The 21,439-nt window shown below is 37.4% G+C and overlaps 1 protein-coding gene across 4 annotated transcripts in view; it reads left to right on the top strand.

The window, feature by feature from the left end:
- Positions 1-21,439, top strand: part of plxna1a (plexin A1a) — a 201,377-nt gene that overhangs the window by 160,299 nt on the left and 19,639 nt on the right. For 3 of the 4 annotated variants that reach the window (XM_026200138.1, XM_026200137.1, XM_026200140.1), the window contains 8 exons: positions 1,263-1,430; positions 6,335-6,428; positions 7,231-7,467; positions 9,200-9,343; positions 11,482-11,716; positions 16,158-16,306; positions 18,818-19,074; positions 20,223-20,289. In XM_026200138.1, coding sequence (XP_026055923.1) covers positions 1,263-1,430; positions 6,335-6,428; positions 7,231-7,467; positions 9,200-9,343; positions 11,482-11,716; positions 16,158-16,306; positions 18,818-19,074; positions 20,223-20,289 — 1,351 coding nt within the window. The remainder of the gene's footprint in view (positions 1-1,262; positions 1,431-6,334; positions 6,429-7,230; positions 7,468-9,199; positions 9,344-11,481; positions 11,717-16,157; positions 16,307-18,817; positions 19,075-20,222; positions 20,290-21,439) is intronic. The other variant, XM_026200139.1, reaches the window with a different exon arrangement.

A 21,439-nucleotide genomic window follows, 5' to 3' on the forward strand; every position in this document is an offset into this window, starting at 1 on the left:
TCATGACTTTCTAAACCTGTTTGACTTCCTTGTGTGACTTTCAATCTTCTGCTCTGAAAGATTTTTTGCCTAGACTGTTCAACACTCTGACTTTTTGGGACTTTAGCTTATTCACAGTATCCCCCAGAGTTAGATAAGTCCATGCATACCTTTTTCATTTCTGTGCGTTCTGTAAGTGTTATTTGAGGCACCTCACCGCTAGCCTAGCTTAGCACAAAGACTGGATGTAAATGGATACTGTTAGCATAGTAATCCCAATAAGTGACAAAATAATGCAAACATTTTACTATTTACATGTTGCGATCTGTATAGTCACAGCTTGTTCAAATAACAAGGCTATATGAGACAGAGCCCATTTTTAATCGTATAAATACTGGGATCTATATTCTCACTAGGTGTAGGAGCACAGCTAACGTTACTTGGGCGGAGTGGCTACTTGGGCGGAGTGATTAGCGCAGTCATTGAAAGTCATTGAAAGATTTTATTCCCTATTGCACTTTCATTGCATGAAAAAGAGCAGCTTGGACATTTTGTAAAACATCTGCTTTTATGTTTTGCGGGAAGAGATAGTCCAACGGGTTTCAAAAGACACGAGATCTTCATTTTCAACTCAAAAATCCCTTTCATATGCTCTGCTTTTTTCATGTGTGTTTTGTGCCTTCCATTCATAATATCCAGTGTATTCATATTCAAATTTATTCTACATGTCTGTAATCCAAATTACATATTTTAAAATGCAAAATCTCTGAAAAATATCCCAAAGCAATGATTGCTATTTGCACTTCATTCCATTGAATGTCTGTATATTTTACCTTTGAAGAAACGTCTGGCTTATCCACTCCACAACTCGCTCTCTTTGCACTCGTCCATCTTTTTATATTTTATTTTTTATTTGTGACAACCACCTTGTCAAAATATGTGCAGTCTTCAGAGGATTTCTGGGCTGTGCATCTTGAAAAGCGTTCCCATGGCAACCTGCTAAGGGGATGTGCATGGAGATTGCAGGCACGTCTCCAGTACAGGAGGAGAGAGTAAAGCAGACAGACAGACAAAAGCAGAGCCCGATTCTTTGAAACCCATATGGTTGTTAACACAAATGATGGAGCTTCATCAAACATGCTTAACTCTGAGTACAGAATCTGTGTCATGATGAAATATGAGTGTGATGACATGCTTACACGGCACATGCTCTGATTGTGATGAGAATTACAGTAAACATTTCAGCTGCTCTTTCTCTAACACACCTTCCTCCATGACTGTAGGCGGAGCTCTAAAGAGATCGTGTGCGTGACCCCAGCCGGCGTGAATGCGGTAAGCACTCCAGTTATGGTGGACATTGACTCTGCCGAGCTGAGGAACCCTGAGGTGAAGTTTAACTACACAGAGGACCCCACCATCCTGAAGATAGACCCAGACTGGAGCATTGCAAGGTAGGCGACACAACTGTTACATGGCCCATTGATTCAAACATTGTGACTTCAGAATAGAATGGAAGCCTGACTACAATGTTGTTTTGTTGGAATCATGGCCTAGAGCAGTGGTTCCCAATCCTGGTCCAGTAGAACCCCCAACACTGCACATTTTAGATGTCTCCCTATCCAAACACACCTGATTCAACTCATCAACTCTTTAATGACGACTCCTAGAACTCAAATGTGTGTGACAGATAAGAGAGACACCAAAAACGTGCAGTGTTGGGGGTTCTCCAGGACCAGGAAGGGGAACCACTGGCCTAAAGGTTTTTTTTTTTTTTTTGTATGTGCCCTAATACATTGAGCAGTGGGCAATCAAGGAGGAAACACAAGTTTGAATCTGTTTCCTGATCTTCTCCCCTTTATTCCTTCATTGTCCTCCATTGCCCTTTTGTTTATTTTATACTTTATGTTTTTATGAAGATGGAGAAGAATGTTTCGGTAACTTTAAGGTAATTTTATGTAGCACACATAAATTTTCTTGTAACTGTATTGTAGTTTTAAGGCCTGTATAAATCAAAGATGGTAACTGTAACAGTAATAAAAACAATAAAGTTTTAATAATCATTCAAATCCTACGAGAATAGGGATGGTCACACCACAACTATAACAATAATGACATAGAGGAACGATATCTTTATGATCACTTTCAAAATGATTTGTGGCTAAATGTGCTGGGGGTTTCACATGACTAACCTTAGCCGATTGTGGCCCAAAAAATTGCTCACAGAAAAATATAATTTGTACACTGGATCTAGATATGTCGATATATTTTGACGTTTCAAAAAATATATATACTACATCTTAAAACATGTGGTTTTAAAAATGTGTCTCTGAAATGTAGTGTTAAGGTGCTCATGTGGCAGTCATGGGTTCAAATATGGCCTACTTTGCCTCCCCAGTTCACCTGTCATATTTTTGTAATCTTTCTATTTTTTCTCTTATTAATAAAAATGAGAAAAAGAAACGTGGCAATTCCTTCTACCTCGCTAAAGGAAGTTGGAACAACAAAGAAGTAATAAAAATCAATACAAAGCCATTTGTGTTACACTTTCTCTTGACACATGAGCAGAACTCATTAAGAGGTTGAAAAATGAGATTCTATTAGGCGTCGCTCTACAGTCGCTCCCTTCACGCCATCAGACGTCTGCACCTGCGAGCAGAGCTGCTGTCAGGTGATGTTTTTGCAGCTTTCCAGGGAGGAGCAGCGATTTGCACTAAAGCATGTCTGGTTTGTCGGTGTCGGGGGTGAAATAAAAACAAGTCTATAGAAACACCATCAGCAGTGTCAGATGGGGCAGGCAGGATAGAGCACTTATCACCTGCAACTTCACTGCTCCTGCGGGTTATAGAGCGAGCTCTTTAAAAGCCTGTAGATGAAAAGAAGCTCTCAACACTCCCTCTCTTTCTAGCTCCTTCTCTCTTTCTATCACTCACTTTCTTATTTACCTTTGTGTGGTGTCAGCGGTACGCTCTCGGAGAGCAAAAAGGTGAAAAATGTAAAGCTATGTAGCAAAGCTATTGACTTTATGCACTTAGCAGAAATCTAGGTATAACAATTGTTAGTTTTTTTTGCATTTGTAGCAGTATTTGAATGACTTCTGACATTTCGTCCAGGTTATGTTCCTACTTTCATGTAACAGAACGTTTTATGATGCAAATCCTCAGACAGCATACAAAACTGCAAAATTCAGCTGTAAGTTTGATTGCAACATATATTGCTGTTAATAGTGTTCACTGTCTATTTGATTACGACATTAACTAACCGCTTGATTTTTACCGTACATTTCTACCATGCGGACATCAACTTGAGATAAGCTATTACTAAATATAATGTAGAAACTTTAATTTTCTGTAAAGCTACTTGGTAACAATTGGCATTGTGAAAAGTGATATACAAATCAACTTTAATTTAATTGGTTTACATTAAGGCTTAATAGCACCCAAAAAAAATCCAGATTGTCTTAAAGGGGGGGTGAAATGCTCGTTTTCACTCAATATCCTGTTAATCTTGAGTACCTATAGAGTAGTACTGCATCCTTCATAACTCCAAAAAGTCTTTAGTTTTATTATATTCATAAGAGAAAGATAGTCTGTACCGATTTTTCCCGGAAAAACACGACCGGCTGGAGGCGTGACGTGTGGGCGGAGCTAAAGAATCACGAGCGCCAGTAGGCTTTTGCGTTGAGAGCGTTTGGAAGCTGTGACATTACCGTGAGGAAAAAAAAACATCATCCAAAACAAACCATGGCTAACAGTCAGATTCAGCCGTTTATTTATGATCCAGAATCAGATCCCGAGGCTGAAACTGAACAAGAGCAGCAGCAGCAACGACTCGCTCCGAGCGGGGCTCGAACCCGGGTCTCAGTATGCATGAAATAGCATTTCACCCCCCCCCCCCTTAACATCAACAAGGTGATATATTTAATTTGGCACAAAATGTGTTGTGTGTACAGAATAATTCTTTAACATTACTAGTTTTTACATTGACTTCTATAAAATACATATGTTACAATATTTTTCATGCATGTATGTTGTATATACTGTGAAAAATATGTATTTTCATATTTAAAAATTATTTTATGTATGCAATTTTTTTATGATATGTAAGAAGTGCCAAACAGGAAATAATTATATAAAATCTGAATATATAAATTTAAATTGTGAATATATAGAAGTGAATGTGAATATATTAGTACATGTACATGTTAAGAATTTACATTTATATTCAGACTTAAAACTATAAATTCAGATTTCCTTCTATATATTCACAATTTACATTTTATATTACAATTTGTATCTGTAGATTTGTTTTATAACTATATACTCTGATTTACGCTTATATAGCAGGTTTATAACTAAATATCACAATTTGTATCTGTATATTCAGACTTACAACTATATAAATACATATATTTATATATATATATATGTGTGTGTGTGTGTGTGTGTGTGTGTGTGTGTGTGTGTAATTCGGGATATATAGGATATATTCAGATTTATATTGTGTATATATATTGATTTACATCTATACATTCAGACTTAAATATATATTCAGATTTACTTCTAGATATTCATAATTTACAATTAAATATTCAGATTTTATTTAATTATTTCCTGTTTAGCACTTCATAGATATGGTATATTTAAAATGTGTGTGTGTGTGTGTGTGTGTCTGTGTGTGAAGAGGTTCCTGGCTTTTCCCTCTTTACACAAAAGAGTTATTTCATGTCGGTTATTTCACGACACACACATACTCATAACTGTGTGTCTGTGTGATTGTGTTTTGTTGCTGACCCAGGCTGCCACAGTCAAGCGTGCACTCTCTCCACCAAGCCCTGCTTTGAATGGGGCCATTATCCCCCAGGAGTGTGTATCATGGTACCTTCCCCCCCCTCCATCTGCTTCAGAAAAACAAATGCACAGACTCGGGGATCAAAGCAGTACCGGAAATGACTGCACCTGTGCAGAAGTCGCCCCTAGCTTGAACAGACATAACTGGAACCCAAATGTTGTGGCCTCAGAGCCTGTTATAGTGCGCTGACTGAAGCTGTATTGATTTGAGCTGAAAATGCCCTTCAGTGCCACAGCGCAGCAGGTGTCACAGAGGCAAACATGCAGAGACATCAGCAGCAGTACGGTGCGAGAATCAAACTCACAGACCGCCTATGTTAACAAGCCTGTGAACACAAGACGTCAGTATAGGGAACCCTAGGCAAATTAGTATCTTGAAACGATTTTGTGTTCAGTAAGCTTAAAAAACAGGAGCTGAAGGTACATATAGCATCATTCAAATAAAGACTAATGCCAAGAGATCAAAAGTTAGGACAAACAAGAAATAAACCAAGAAAGGTCAGGCCCAAAACTAGCTATGCTAGTTTTAAGCAGGTAGATCTGATTTAATGTCATTTGTAAGGTGTCCTCTTGAGTACTGAGGTCGGTTGCTGCCACAGTAATACAATAAGAGGGCTGCATGCTTACAATACATCAAGTGTACTGTTGCATACTTGCAAGCATTGCGACTGGAATGAGATATCTTTTCAGATAGTGGTGGGCAGAGGATCTATTTGTAGGCAGTGTGTCCTTTTTCTTGTTCCCTGAAGCTTGTACCTGAGTTAAGAGAGATTTTTCACTGAGACGGACAGAGACATAGAAAAGCCAGACTGAAAGAACTCCACATACAGTGTGCTGTGATCGAGCAGGTCTTCATAAACGTGGTAAGACAAGCCGTGCTCTAGGGTTAACAGATTTCCTATTGAAACAGGAAGTTGGGACAGAGCGAGGTTAAAGGGCTTGTCTCTTTTTCTGAATAGCCAGTAGCATTTTGTTTACATCACTGCCTGGCAAATTGTACTTGAAATATCACAGTTGATTAAAAAGAGGCATGTACATTTGCGGGAGGGACATTCTCAGTCTAGATGTAGATTTTTACCCCCTCAAGAAATCTCATTTAAAAGCATTTTTGGCCAGAATTGAATGAATTTTAAATAAGTACAGAAGTGTGCTAGCATATAATTAGCTTTGAAGCTAACAGAAGCTGACTGAAAGCTATAAAACTCTTTTTGATTTGATGGGCTCTGTGAATATCATCTAATCGGTTACAACTTATGAAATAGGTGCCGCATATGTAGAGGTGGAATGGCTGGCTCTTCACGGAAATCCTTTTTGTGTCTCATCGCCAAAAGTGATTATGGGATATATTACCTCTGCTCTGTTTTGCCTCCCTTTGGGATGAAAAGCTTGATAGACTGATATTTCTTCAGATTTCAAGGCCAAGTGTTGAGCTAGACTGTATGATTGCGTTATTGTGCGAGATCGGTACCCATCATGTTTCGATGATGACTTCCTGTTTCTCTTCCCAGCGGTGGGACTCTGCTGACGATCAGCGGCACCAACCTGGCCACCATTAAAGAGCCCAAGATCCGCGCCAAGTATGGCTCTGCCGAGTCCTTCCATGTAAGTATCCTGTTTCCTTGTCCTTTCCTGACATCTCTAGGTTCTTCCATATTTTTTTCTAATGTTCATCTCACAAAAGCTTCCACGTGTTCCTCTGCCGCTGTGTTTCTTAAAGGACTCTGTGACAGCGACACACACAATTCTAACCAGCATTTTTATCTTGAGAAAGGTCACAGAAGTGTCTGTCACTTTTTGTTATGTTCTTTTTAAACATTTTTTCCTAGCACTCTCAGAGTTTAAATGACCACTGTGTACCTCATAATTACATTAACAATGATTTAATGTAGCATTAGAATATCTGACATGCCTGCTGCTATTACAAACATAATTTGTGTCCCATTTAATTGTAATAAGGGTCAACCAATTAAATATTTTAATCAAATGAATTACACAAAATATGTAATGCAAATAATGTAATGCGTTTAAATGATCATCTATCTATCCTGAGAATGACCAAAGATAGAGATAATTAAAATACATTACATGGCAGATCAATAAAATATTCAAAAGAAAGTTCTAGAAGTCAATGACAACAATTGTAAAAATGTAAATATTAAATGATTATTAAGTAAAGTCAATCAAATGTTTAAATCAAATTTAAATAATAAAAAATAAAATAAATGTATTTAAAAGTTTATTTTTATTATTTTCTTTTTCTGAGAATGACCACAGTTAGAGTGTATTTAAATGCATTTATTGCAGATGAATAAAACATTAATAAACACATTAAATTGACACATTTGTCAATGTTGTTTTTAAAAAGTTGGATTCAGTTTTGTCTCTGTTTTGCTCTTCTACTCAGAACTGCACGGTTTTCAACAACTCTGTAATGGTCTGTCTGGCTCCGTCGGTGGCTGATTCGGATAGAGGCTTTGCTGAGACTGGCAGCGGACCGGATGAGATCGGCTTCTACATGGATAACGTCCACGCCCTTGTGGTCGTCAACGAGAGCTTCAGCTACTACCCGGACCCCGTCTTTGAACCCCTCAGTCCCACAGGCATTCTGGAGCTCAAACCAACGTCGCCCCTCATCCTGAAGGTACACATCACTTGCTTTAAACGGCTGCTGGATTCTTGGTTATTGTTTTGAGGTTTATGTGGCCAATTAGAGTTTGCGTCATTGGTTGATCACGTTGCTGCTGCTTCTGCCCATATTTTCCTTTCCTGAATAAAAGCTGCTAAAGGATACTGCAAAATGGCTAGAGTAATAACTAGAAACTCTCCATACGTACCGCTTCTTCTACATGCCTTAAATTTTTTGATTCAAAATGCTGATCACAGACAGTGGCTGGTTTCTCCTATAAACCAACTGAGGTGAGAGTCGAAGCATGTCGGGTGATATTTCTTTGTTAAATGGAAATTTATTAACAAAACCTTTTCACTTAATGCCCGATCCCCCGCTTGGCTTATTGGGGTGGGGGGGCAACCTGGTGCATTAGCAAAGCGAAGGAAAATACAAAAATGCAATTTGGTGAAATAATCAGGGATATTCTGGAGATGCATCACATTCTCCACGCAATTAATTTCTCATCTAATTTGATCTGGGGTTGACGGCGCGGATGAGATGAGAGGGGGAGAGGGAGCAGAATTTGCATTAAAGATCGTCGTGCCGTGGCCTCGCTGAACCCTGAGGAACGAGTGCTTTGCTGTTGTTTATCAACATTTCTTTTTCCCATGCTTCCTGTCCATGTGGCTGCAGAGTATTCCGAGAGTATTCTCTTTATCTCCTTTGACGAGATCAGTCGCAGGATATGTTCATATCTGTTCAAGCCTCTGGGGTCTTCTTTGCTTTTTTAAAATCAATATCTTCATGACCTTTATGTGTCCAAGGTTGTGTGATGCTAAATTTAATTTGGACAAAAAGAGACCATTACTATTATCTTGAAAACCCATTCCAGCATCTTAAAGGAATATTTTCGGTATCTGTAGGCATTCTATAAACATATTTTCATCGTTGCCAACACAAAAAAATTATGATTATTTAATTGTGTGATTTCACAGTTTTTTATTTATTTATTATTATTAGAAATGTATCACTTTCATATGTAGAATAATAAATTTTTTATACAACTTAAATTTTATATTGTATATTTTATAGTGAGTGTGTGTGTGTGTGTGAAGACACATACTAATATTATATTATGCAAATGTAATATAATCCGTTTTATGTATTTTTTATTTTAAAGTATTAAATTTTTATTTGTAGTTATAATGTAGAAAATTCTAAACTGTAATATTTTTGTGTAAACACAAATACACATAAACACATAAATTACTACAGTGTGTGTGTAAAGCAGACATATTTAAATATAATATAAAAAAATCGATTTTTAATTTCATAAATATTGATGATAATAATAATAATAAATGCAAATTTAAAATCTAAAATTATAACCTTAAATTCATTTTATATTATATATATATATATATATATATATATATATATATATATATATATATATATATATATATATATATATTACATTTATATTAAATATTATACTTTCACATAAATTACTTGTTGCCAACAAATATTGTTTTCTTAATTTTCTTAATTTTGGGTAGAAATTAGTTTAGGCTTTTAAATGTTACATGACAAAGCTCTGTTGAGAATCATGAGTAAAACAGGATTTATGTTAAACCAATTTATGTTAGTTATTTTTATTATTTCTTTTCATATCTGATTTAGACGCTTTTATCCAAAATGAATTACTTGGGGGATACATTGTACATGTCTAATGACATCTTTTTCTTTATTGTTGTCATTACAGGGTCGTAATTTGGTTCCTGCCGCTCCCGGTAACTCCAGACTTAACTATACAGTGTTTATCGGAGAGACACCGTGTATTCTGACGCTCTCTGAGACCCAGTTGCTGTGTGAGTGGCCCAACCTCACCGGACAGCACAAAGTGACGGTATGTACTTAGATCCTCAAGTTCACACTGACCAAATGTCAAAAGATTGGAAATGACAACCCACAGCCAGGAATGAACTTAACACCAACCGAACACCCCGCTGAAGGAAAATGTCTTGAAAGGACACTCTTTATTTCGCCTCAACATGTCATTCGTTGTGATGGCTCTAAAAGCGAAATGCTCCGAGAAGAAAAATATTTACGCCTGTTTTCTGCATTCGTATTTTTTTTGTCGCAAATGTCACATTGAATTCTGAGAAATTGTGTGAAATATATGTTCGTACAAATGCTCTTTGAAAAATGCTGGTTCAAAAATAGACATGTCTCTTTGCGTTGCCTTCCCGTGCGGCACTCAGAGTCGATGTGAGGCGAGGCCGGGGAGACGCAGACACAGCTGTGCTCTTGTCCCATGTACAGTGACCTACTTATGGGCCACCCTTGGTGCATTGGATCACGTCTGGCAGCTCTCAGTGTGTGTGATTTCTGTATCTTTTGGCCTGCATGTGAGAATTAGAGTATGTGTGTGTACACATGTGTGTTCGTCACACAGCTGTGCATTGACCACTGTGACCCCTGTTAGAGAGAGTCTCTCTAGAAAATTTAGCATGGCTGCGATCTTTGACCCCGTGCCTTCCCAGGGGTCCCTGTAGTTTTGCAGACAGCACACAATGCCTGTGGTGCAGTACATACGCTCACGTAATGTCTCACTGGAGTTCCTAATATTTATGTTCATATATGTCCAGTTCATTACTGGAATTTATGTTTAGGTCAGACATTTTACTCGAAATTATGCCCTCTAAGCAGTTCTGGGTAGATTACTGTATTTGCAAATTGTAGTCCATTGCTGATTCTAATTTACGTGACATGTTGTTATTAACAATGAATTAATGCATTCATTGTTCTTAACAATGTTATGAACAATAATACATTGTTATGAAGTGCATTAAACATTATATTACATCAAAGTTTCCCATAGTTTAATGAAAAGCAAATAATTAATTCAATCAAAGTACAATTCAAATAAATCTTTTTAAAATTACAATTATTAAAATAAAATACTTAATAAAAAAATAGGAAATTTCATACCTGTTTATCTGCATGTCATGTGACCATGTGAATAATATGTAATCATAAAAAAGGAACTGCAGTCTGATTAGGAGTATTTTAAAATGTAATATAATCTAATTACAAGTATTAGTTCACTTCCAGAATTCAAATGAGGCAATTTGCTCACCCCATGTCATCCAAGATGTTCATGTCTTTCTTTCAGTCAAAAAGAAATAAGATTTTTGAGGAAAGCATTTCAGGATTTGTCCACATATTGTGTACTTCAGTGGAAGCCAATGGGTTGAAGGTCCAAATCGGGTTGAAGGCCATTTTCCAAAAAAGGAACAAAAAACTTTTAACCACAAATGCTCATCTTGCACTAGCTCTGCGACATTACATAATCATATTGAGAAGGTCGCGTGTGACGTAGGCATATATACTTTGTTTTAAAATTGATAATCTATAAATGTATTATAAATTTATTAAAATAATCCTTAAATTTTTAAAACCTGATTATAAAATCAAGGTTACATGCAGTCAATTACTATCCAGTACTGCGTCTAAGATACCATACAGATTTTGCAAGGGCTAAGCGGTGCCATATCGTAAAGTTTTATTAGACAAACATCCTCAGCTTCTTTAGAAAAAAAACTATTTGCTTAATCTTATTGGTTTCAAACATTTAACTATTCTGTTGCACAAACATGTTTATGGTTAAAACAAACACCTTGACACCGTGTGGATTGATTCTTGCCAAGATGTGAGCTGTGTAAACAATCACGCGGTTCCTTGTAAAATGTTCTATTTTCTAAATACAAGCTTGAAATGATCCAGTAATAATAGGACATTTCAAGCTAAATGGGTTTTCAGTCTCTCAGCTTGTCTCAAAATTGTGATTGGCTCATAAAGTTTTAATTTGGGTCTTTGTTTAAAGCAGCTGTTGCATTCGTGACGCAAAACGTTGATTCTCACAAATGAATTGCCACAACAAAATTACGAATGCTAATCGTGGCTTATTGCAGATCGCAGACCACTACACAAGACTTGAATCCTGCACCTCAATATATCAGGTCTCCCATGCCTCTGTTACAGATCCGGGCAGGAGGGTTCGAATATTCCCCCGGCACACTGCAGATCTACTCCGACAGCCTTCTCACGCTGCCTGCCATCATCGGGATCGGAGGAGGTGGAGGCCTCCTGCTGCTGGTCATCATCGCGGTGCTCATCGCCTACAAGCGCAAGTCCCGCGACGCAGACCGCACCCTCAAAAGACTCCAGCTGCAAATGGACAACCTGGAGTCTAGAGTCGCTCTGGAGTGCAAAGAAGGTGAGATGAATTATTAGCAAGTCATATATCATTTAGTGTTTGCATTGTGTTCACTAACTGTATCCTAGTGCAGCAGCGTGTTACTCTTTAACAAGCTGTCAATCAATTACATTGTAGAACCATATAAATTTTAAGTGATTTTGTGATTTTAAGTTACTGTGGTATTTATTGACTGGTCAGACACATGCTACTTGCTTTAAGATCATCTGTATTTGTTTATAATGAATTAACATTAATTATATATATGGGGTGGGGTGTGAAATGAATTAATGATTGAATGATTACGTGATGGGTAATATTTTTATTCATGTATATTTCTCTTTAAAGCTGCGGTCGGTAACTTTCGATGCTCTAGCGGTCAATAAACAGAACTGCTTGCGTCTTGCGGAAGAACATTGTAGCCGGAACTACTTCTCTCTGTTAATGTCTATGAAGAATCACAAAGGTACTGGGTTACTCCGCCGCGGTACCCCCGAAGCAATCTAAAATAGTCTGAATATAAACACTTATTATAGGTGCACCCTAGTGATTCAGGACAAGATAAAAACATGGTTTGGAAAATGGATTCATGGTGTACTCGCTTATTATATACATTTTTCTACATTTTGAACACAAACAAAGTTATGGACCGCAGCTCTGATTGGTTGTTTCTCACCGGGAGTGGATGACTTTCTGCAAATGGCAATAGGACCTCTGGGAGGAGCCAGAGGAGCTTGATTTTTTTCACAGATTATCTGTCTCATATTCTCCTGTCAGGACATAATGACAGGTTTAACAAATATGTAAAAAATATATTTTTACAAAAGTTACCTACTGCAGCTTTAAAATTAGTAATAAAGAGGAAGGGGTGATCATGCTCACTTGCGCACCGCGCTGCCCTCAAAACTTAGGCGTTAGTATATGTTAGTATGTACGTTAGTATACATTAGTATGTCGTGCCACATTAAAGAGCGTCAAAATGCCATTTATTGTCAGAATTTCAAAAAAAAAAAAAAAATTAAAACAACATTTTCGGTACAAATACATGTATCGTTACACCCCTAAGATATATACACACACACACACTATAAAATAGAACAAATTTTAAAATACAGAAATTGATTAATCTTTTTTAATATATTTTTAATATTCATTTTTTTATTAAAATGTTATTTTTTATTAAAATATTTATTTGCATCTTTATGTAATAAAATGTGCAATTGTTTTACATATAAAAAATATATTTTATATGTAATTATGTTTATTAATTCATAAAGTATATACAATTAAATCATATAATATATAATGTATAGAATAATACATTGAAATGTACATATAATTTTGTAATACATAAAAGCTTTTACACCTAAATATACATACTATACATTTATGATTGTTTTACATGAAAGGCACATTCTGTGATAAACGTCCACATTACAGAATCTAAATTGCTGTTGAAGTAAAACCTGCAGGTGTACTATCAAGCTCCACATTAATGTCTTTCCGATCTCTTGTCGCCATGGTGACACTATTATGGTTGTTAGCATGTCTTGGTTACAGGTTGGTGTTAGTGAGCTGCACTGTTATGGCATTCCGTCTTCTGCCCAGTTTGAAATACAGTTTCCATATGCCATAAAGGTTCCCAATGCCACACTCTACCTGCTCTCGTAGCGATGCACCGGGTCCTAATTGGCTATTATCTTAGGACTGTCGACCCTCCTGGTCACAACCCTGTCAAGAGGATGAAAAATCATGGTGTGGCTAGCTTGCTAACAAACAGTCTTTCTCACTGCAAAGGGGGAGATGGCTGAATGGCAGAGGGAGAATGATGAAAGAAATTTTCTTCTTGGCAAATGGGTGAAGGAGATGGTAGGCATTGATTAGCTGTCACGTTCTTTAGCACTGATTCTCACTGATTGGCTGACTGCCTTCATTAGTGGACAGCCTGAACGGTTTGTTATCGCAATGCCATTCAATCTGTGCATCAATATTTTAGTTGGATCATATGCGCTGACATTATTTACAACCCCTGCAAAATATTTATGATCTTAGCTTGGTTATTTCTAATTTGGGCTGAGATTAGACTCGCTTGGTAATGACCCGAAGTTCTCGAACCCGTGGTCTGTCCAGCCCAGAGTCAGATAATGGGCTGCAAAAGGGTTTATCCCACAAAACATGTCAAAAAGTGTCATTTTTTATGCCAAATTATGTTTTTGGATAAAGAGAGGTTTGTTTTGTTACATATTTTATACAATATTTTAATGGTAATATTTTTATAAAATACATATAAAAATACAAATACATGTAAAATAAAATAAATAAAATACATATAAAATTCGATAAAATCATATGCATATTTTACGTAATTACTGCATTAGAAAATTTTTTGGGGGGTGGGGTTCATTTAAGTCTTTTTATAGCTCTATAAATTTCCAATAAAATATAATTGTTCTTTTGATTTTTAAGCTTAATAAGTCTCTTATATGACATTTTCTTCCAAACTTTATTGAGATTTATCCACATCTAGAAACGTCATATTTGACACCAAAATTACAAGAAAAAAAAGAATAGGGTTTTCTATAAAGAAAAGTTAGTTTATAACCATTCATTTTTTTATAGTAATATAAATAAATTATGATTTGCCCATTTTCTTCCCAAATTCCCAAGTTGTTCAGAAATCCTGCAAGCAGAGTCATACAAACAGTGAAATGGTTGGAGTTAGATATCACTAGAATATCACACTCTTATCAGCTAACCAGTTTCGAGGACAAGAAAGAAATACGTTAATATATATCCATATAAATCTTTTCCTTCCATGTTTCATGATATTTACCTAAATGTATGAATATCCTCTAAATACTTACCATCATTGATCCCACCTCTCTAAACGGCTTCACCCTCTAGTTTGGCCCTATAGCATAGAGTCGTGATGGCGCTGCGCATGTGGACGGGCGAGAGGCATCCAGGGACACGATTCACCATGTGCAGAGGCTTACTGAGCCATGATGCAGCCCATCAGAGAGCGCAAACAAACAAAGGCACAGCTAATGGCTAATTAGCGAGCTATCCAGTGCCGGTTTAGATACCAGGAACGCTCAGTGGGGATATCAGCTTCGCCTCTCTGCTTTACATTAGCCGAGAAATGTTAGTGCAAGCGTGTGTGGACATGACGGTAATTGGAATGGTTTCACTTTGAGTGCTTTCACAACTAAAGGAACGGTTTCAGAAAGAAACGCATTATCAGCAGTGTACTACACTTTTCAAACTTGTTTTGACAAACAGCTTCAGCTCTGAAGGAAATGTTTTGCTGGACGACCTTGCCAGGGCTGCTGCTGCTTCCTGAGAGGCATAATGTTTTGACCACTGCAACAGGAAGCCTTTAAAAATTCTCATTCAAGTTGTCTGTAATGCCCCCTCATGCTTTACGATACACGCGCCTCTCCAAGTAATGAAGTGAAATTGAATTACAAGGCCATCCCTCATGTTGGAAATCTTTGTTGGGCCTTTCAAGTGCACTTCGATATGAAAGAATTAAAAGCTCTTTAGGCCTGTCACTTTCTCGTCTTGTCTTTTTTTTTTTTTTTTGGTCGGGAGGCTGAAAATCCCGTTGGGCAGTTCATCTTGAATAATATTTGTGTAGTATTTTTAAGATGAAAAACACTCACTTAGAGTAGGAGCTTCTTGATTCAGTATTCTTATCCCAGCGGACAACGAGAAGGAATAACAGCTGGAGGAAATTATGCATGAAAAGCTCCGCTCCTTTATTAATTACCCACTCATGCAATTAATTGACTTTCTTTTCCCGTGAACTTTGTGTCTCTTATGCTTCTTCCCTCCCACTCTTTTCGAATAGCTAAAACAAATTAGTCATAAACCGAATAAACAAACAGATTGACAGACTTAGCATTGCTTCTGTTTACCCAACAAGTACCTATTATTGCACGAGGCTCCCAGTGACCACGTTTTCATGAGTTCCCAATCAACCGCGTTATTTAAAATTCATTTTTGTTCATACTTACAGAAGGCTTAAAGCAAATCTAACTTCTATTATCTAAATCTAACTTCTGAATCAACAACAGAACTAACAAATATTGCTACAAGTGCGACTGCATCATATAACAATTATTAATTAATAATATTAATAATGTTCATCGTCTAGCTGACTACGTCTTGTATTATTTTTTTTTCCTAAAAATCCTGTCAAACGTGCACGAACTGACAGTCACCACCATAAGCTACTACTAAATATTGTAGAAACATAATTTTCTGTAAAGTTGCTTTGTAATGAGTCGTATTGTAAAAAGCGCTATACAAATAAACTTGAATTGAATTGAATTATGTGTGTTAGCTTCATTAAATGTTTTTTTTAATGTCTTTATCTAGTCAACATACAACTGAAAAACACATGGAACATAATTGGTCAAATGTTGAAACTCTACTTCCATTTGTTTTCTCCTCACAGCTTTTGCCGAACTCCAAACTGACATCCATGAACTAACCCAAGAGCTGGATGGAGCTGGTATTCCATTCCTGGACTACCGAACCTATGCCATGAGGGTGCTGTTCCCTGGCATTGAGGACCACCCGGTGCTCAAGGAGATGGAGGTACGGGTCAGTACATCACCATCACCACGGTTTCCCTAGAGCAGAACTAACAATGCAATCAGCAGACCACTACTAATATTAGAAACAACAGCATAATGCTGAGATTGTAAAAACTACAATTGTGCCTTAAAGCCTGATCAACACTCTTGAAAGGTCATGATGTATACTGTAAATTCAGTTACCAATCTTTTTGACATTACTTGCTTCTGATAAATGGGGTTGGTGACTCTCTCTCACTCTCTCTCTCTCTCTCTCTCTCTCTCTCTCTCTCTCTCTCTCTCTCCAAAAAAAAAAAAGTTTGAACCTGCAATTTGGAGTTTACAAGTTCAACATGTTACAGATTGTGACCTCTTGTACAATAAAGCCAGATGCTAACGACTGACACATAATAGCACGAGCTAAAGAAAACAACGCAACTAAACAAGATCAATCACGAAACCTCGAAACATACAATTAAATACACCATTTCTCCGACATGCTACGTCCACCGGCTAGCGAATGGCAGGTCACACTGTTGGCTTGCACAGGGATCGCATGTTTATTATTTCATCTGGGGTTTGTTTTTACTGTATTTGCCCCCGAGTCCCCGGCGTAATCAAGTGCCTATGCGCACGGCTCAGGCCCTTATTGCTCTGTGTAGCTTCTCGTCCCAAAGCAACCTACAGTACAATCGGCCTCCCCGAGAGGCTGCAAATTTCATTCGGCTCAGCAGAGAAGAATTGAGGCACTTTATTAGTCTGTGTTGTCGGGAAAAAATGCCTTTGTCAGGTTACATAGTACATAAGGTGCTGAAGGGGACAATAACAGACGCCCGTTTGCTTTGAAGTCTGATTCCGGTAGCCTCGCTTGGAGATTCGATTTAGTTTTTTTGCAATTTCTTGTAACATTTGCAAAGTAACCATCATAACACCAGTAGACACTGCTGTGGAAAAAGCCACATAAATGACAATGTCCAGTAGCTTGTCACGACTACTTTGGACACATGTAAGATGTCGCTTTTGTTATGTTAGTATTAATATGTGGCTTCAAGAAATTGTGCAGGTAAGATGTGAGAGAGAGCGAGGCAGATGAAAAGTGACAGGTGCGGCTCACGGAAGGACACATCACCACCTTTTACTCCTGAACTCTGAGATCACGTCTGCTTCCTGCTGTACTCTTTCTCTCTCTGTCCTTCCTCGCCCTCACTCTGCATTTCCTTCTGTTGTGTTTTGAGCTGCTAGCATCTTGGATTCCCTTTGATGTCAATCAGAAAGCTGCACGTCCCTCATGCGGACTTCTGCCTGAATGCGGTTTACTTTACTAAAAGGCTTGGACATTGTGTTTCAGAAAGGCAGAATACGTCAGTCAAAACATTTAAAGCTATATAAACTTAAAAAGTTCCCTGGTTTTACTGTGCACAATTGATCAAAAAAGGTGTACATTTCACAGTACATTTCTGCGCTGAATGATTCTGTGCGCGAGCGATCTGCGGGTGACGTGCCTATGTGTGTGCCTTACAGTGCAGCAGCGCATTAGATTAGAACAGCGATTAACTTATCAGTATAATAAGTGGTTTAGCATGTGTGTTCTCCCGTTCAATTTCGAGCGTCCAGTAATACAATAACACATGCATGTGGAGTGCTTTCATGGTATGTATGTATTTTTTATTTTAACTGTTTTGAGATGGAGCGTAAATGTGGAAGTCCTTCAAAGATTTATCCTGTTGCGCCCTCTATAGGACAGGCAACTAGTCGACGTCAAGCTTAAAGCGTCATGACAAAGCACTGAAGTCGACTAAACGATTAATCGGTGCAACCCCTACGAAGTACACAGGTTAAATGCGATTATTGCTTTATGTTGTCCTCTTCTCTTATTGGCCGATTCAAATAGATTGCCCCCCCCCCAAATCATCCCATTTTTTGGAGCAACAGTTGTATCTAGACCTCAAACCAGTCACACAATGGGCCTCATGCAATGAAACCCACTGATTTCTATTTCAAATAAATACTTTTTTTTTGGTTTTTATGCTTTCTATTCATCAAAGAATCCTGTAAATGTTTCACGGTTGCCACAAAATATTAAGCATTGCAACTATTTTCAACATTTATAAGAAATGTTTCTTGAGCAGCAAATCAGCATATTAGAATGATTTCTGAAGAATCATGTGACGCTGAAGACTGGAGCAATGATGCTGGAAATTCAGCTTTGACATCACAGAAATAAATGACAGATTACAATAAATTACAATCAAAAGCAGTTATTTAAAATTGTAATACAATTTCACAAATCACTATTTTTAAATTGTTTGATCAGATAATTGCAGCCTTGCTGATCCCATATTTTTGATTCATTCTTCTCACGTTTCAGGAATAAGACTTGTGAAAAAATTTGAGCCTTTCAAATAATCATGTTAAATTAATATGAATCCTGTTGCAATTTGATTTGATTTGACCTTTTATCTGTTTATCAAAATACAACATAGCTGTGGTAATGTATTCTACACTGTATAATGATATGCTCTTGTGTGTTTTCCCACAGGTGCAGGCTAATGTCGAGAAGGCCTTGACTCTGTTTGGTCAACTCCTCACCAAGAAGCACTTCCTGCTGACATTTATCCGCACACTGGAAGCTCAGCGCTCCTTCTCCATGCGTGACCGTGGCAACGTGGCATCACTCATCATGACAGCTCTACAGGGAGAGATGGAGTACGCTACAGGAGTCCTCAAACAGCTGCTCTCTGACCTCATCGACAAGAACCTGGAGAGCAAGAACCACCCTAAACTGCTGCTCAGGAGGTGGGAGAAAACACACCGTTCACAACAAGAATGATAACTGTATAACTACATCCATAACTATGTTAGCATCCATATTATATATTATATATATTATAAGCACACACTGTAGTTTTGTCGTCTGCTGCTTTAAATGCTCAAGATCTTTAAAGCAGGATGGATTCTGATCATCTGTCAATGGTTTTATTATTAATTAGCTGGAAGAAAAAAAAACTTTTCCTTTTATATTGTTATTGTTATAAATACAGTATAGACTTCCCCATTCTAAAATAATTATAACAATTATTAAACATAATAGTTATTGCTACAGTTATCCTTTGTGTGAACAGGCTTTTAGCCAGTCAAAAACAAGGTTGTTTAGTTACAGCACTCTTAAAGGTACAGTAGCAAAAACAGCCTGTTTAAAAGGGTCATTGAGAGGGCAGAAATACTGTAAAACTAAATCACGACTTCAGTGCAAGAAACCTCGACTAACATAAGTAGACTTTTAATTCCACAAAAATCCTAGCTTGGAAATATCACCTCAAATTCAATAAAAGTCAATATCCTCTCACCCAGATGTGCACCCTGATCTAGAGCACTTTTTGAAGTACACTAATGAGCTATTCGGGACACTTCCCACTCATGAAATACCTGTTGTCCCACTCCATTCACTTTATCTCCCCTTCACCGTTTTATTAATGAGCATATAATTTAATAATAGGCCCTTATGTAAGGAAGTAATGGGAGTTGGTAAGTCTATGCGAATGCATTATTGAACAGCAGAAAAGGCTACTGGTGGGCCTGAGGGAGGAAGGAGCTGCAGTTAGCAGCTCGCGCTAACATTCGCTCTCGTTTGCCAGCTACAGATGAATTAGGAGCACTGAAGTCCATTAATTACAGCATGCTTTAATTACTTCTGTTCTGGGGAAGCTTTTGGGGGTCTTCGGCTGGCGACAGGTTGGCCATTAATGGAAGACGTCGCCCAATTACTGTAATTGTGTGGCCTTAATGAAGATTGGTGGTTTGTTTTGAAAAAAGTGTAGTTTAAAAGGAGTTTTTTGTTTATTGGTTTGTTTGAGAAAGCTTTCATTCACTTTTGGGTTGCATTTGTGTTGTATGAATTTTGATTCATAGTTTATCATTCTCTTCTTTTCTTTTTTCCGTTTTAGGACCGAGTCTGTTGCTGAAAAGATGCTTACAAACTGGTTCACTTTTCTTCTGTACAAGTTCTTAAAAGTAAGTATGTACAGTACTTTTTACTGATAAGACAGAATTGTTTACATTATAGATAATGATAAAGAATGTTTGTTATACTTTATTTTCAGGTGTCCTTTATACATTTAAGTACAATGAGTAATATGAATTACTATATGTACTTACTCTATGTTTAGGGTTTGGATTATGGTTAGTTTTAGGATTAGGGTTACTTGCATGTAATTAATGCATATTTAAGTGTTATTAAAATAGTGAGTAAAAGTAACATCAGTAACAAGGACACCTTAAAATAAAGTGTTACCGAATTTTTTCTTAAGCAGAAAATCAGCATATCAGAATGATTTCTGAAGGATTGTGTGACACTGAAGCCTGGAGTACTGGTCACTGATTCACAATCAATTGACTCTTATGAGCCAGTTCTTGTAACAAATCTCTCTCTCATACAAACACACACACACACACACACAGAATCAGTTTGTTTAAATAAGTCTTACTAATAACTTATATTTGTGTTTTGAAGGGATTTTTCACCCAAAAAGGGAGTTTGTTTCATCATTTACTCACAACTAAATGACTTTCTTGTGTAAATCACAAAATAGGATGTTGTCTAAATACAATGAAAGTTAATTGTGTTTGTTTCAGGCCCCATTTAGTTCAGTTTTATGGACAAAACCATTTGAAGCTTTCAAAATATCATATTTTTGTGCAGAAGGAAAAAAAGTCATGTTAGAAACAACATTGGGGTCAGTAAATGATAACCGAATTTTTCATTTTTGTTAAAGTATGTAATTACTCACTCCTGAAAAATCTAAAATGCACCCAGTCACAAACAAAAGCACAAAATTGAACTTGCCTTTATTCTGCAAGAATAGAGAGAGACCGGAGGGCCTTTCCACAACTAGTTCCAACATGATGTGACAAATAATGAGACAGAAGCTGTCTGTCAGTGGTCGCGCAGGTCAAAAGCCATCCCTACAGGCACCATTGCATCCTAGCCTCCATCAGCTCTTAGCTCTATCTCCTTTTATATGCTCCTATCCCCCCACCCACTCCTGCTTCACTCCATGACGCCACTCACAGAGCGTGATTGAGCTGCAGGAAGTCGGTCCTCCCCTGTCTGTCTCTCTGTCTCTCTCCCACTCTCGCATTAGCAGCTCTCTAGTTTTATTAG

Source organism: Carassius auratus, chromosome 23, assembly GCF_003368295.1.
Source record: "Carassius auratus strain Wakin chromosome 23, ASM336829v1, whole genome shotgun sequence".
Taxonomy (NCBI): Eukaryota; Metazoa; Chordata; class Actinopteri; order Cypriniformes; family Cyprinidae; genus Carassius; species Carassius auratus.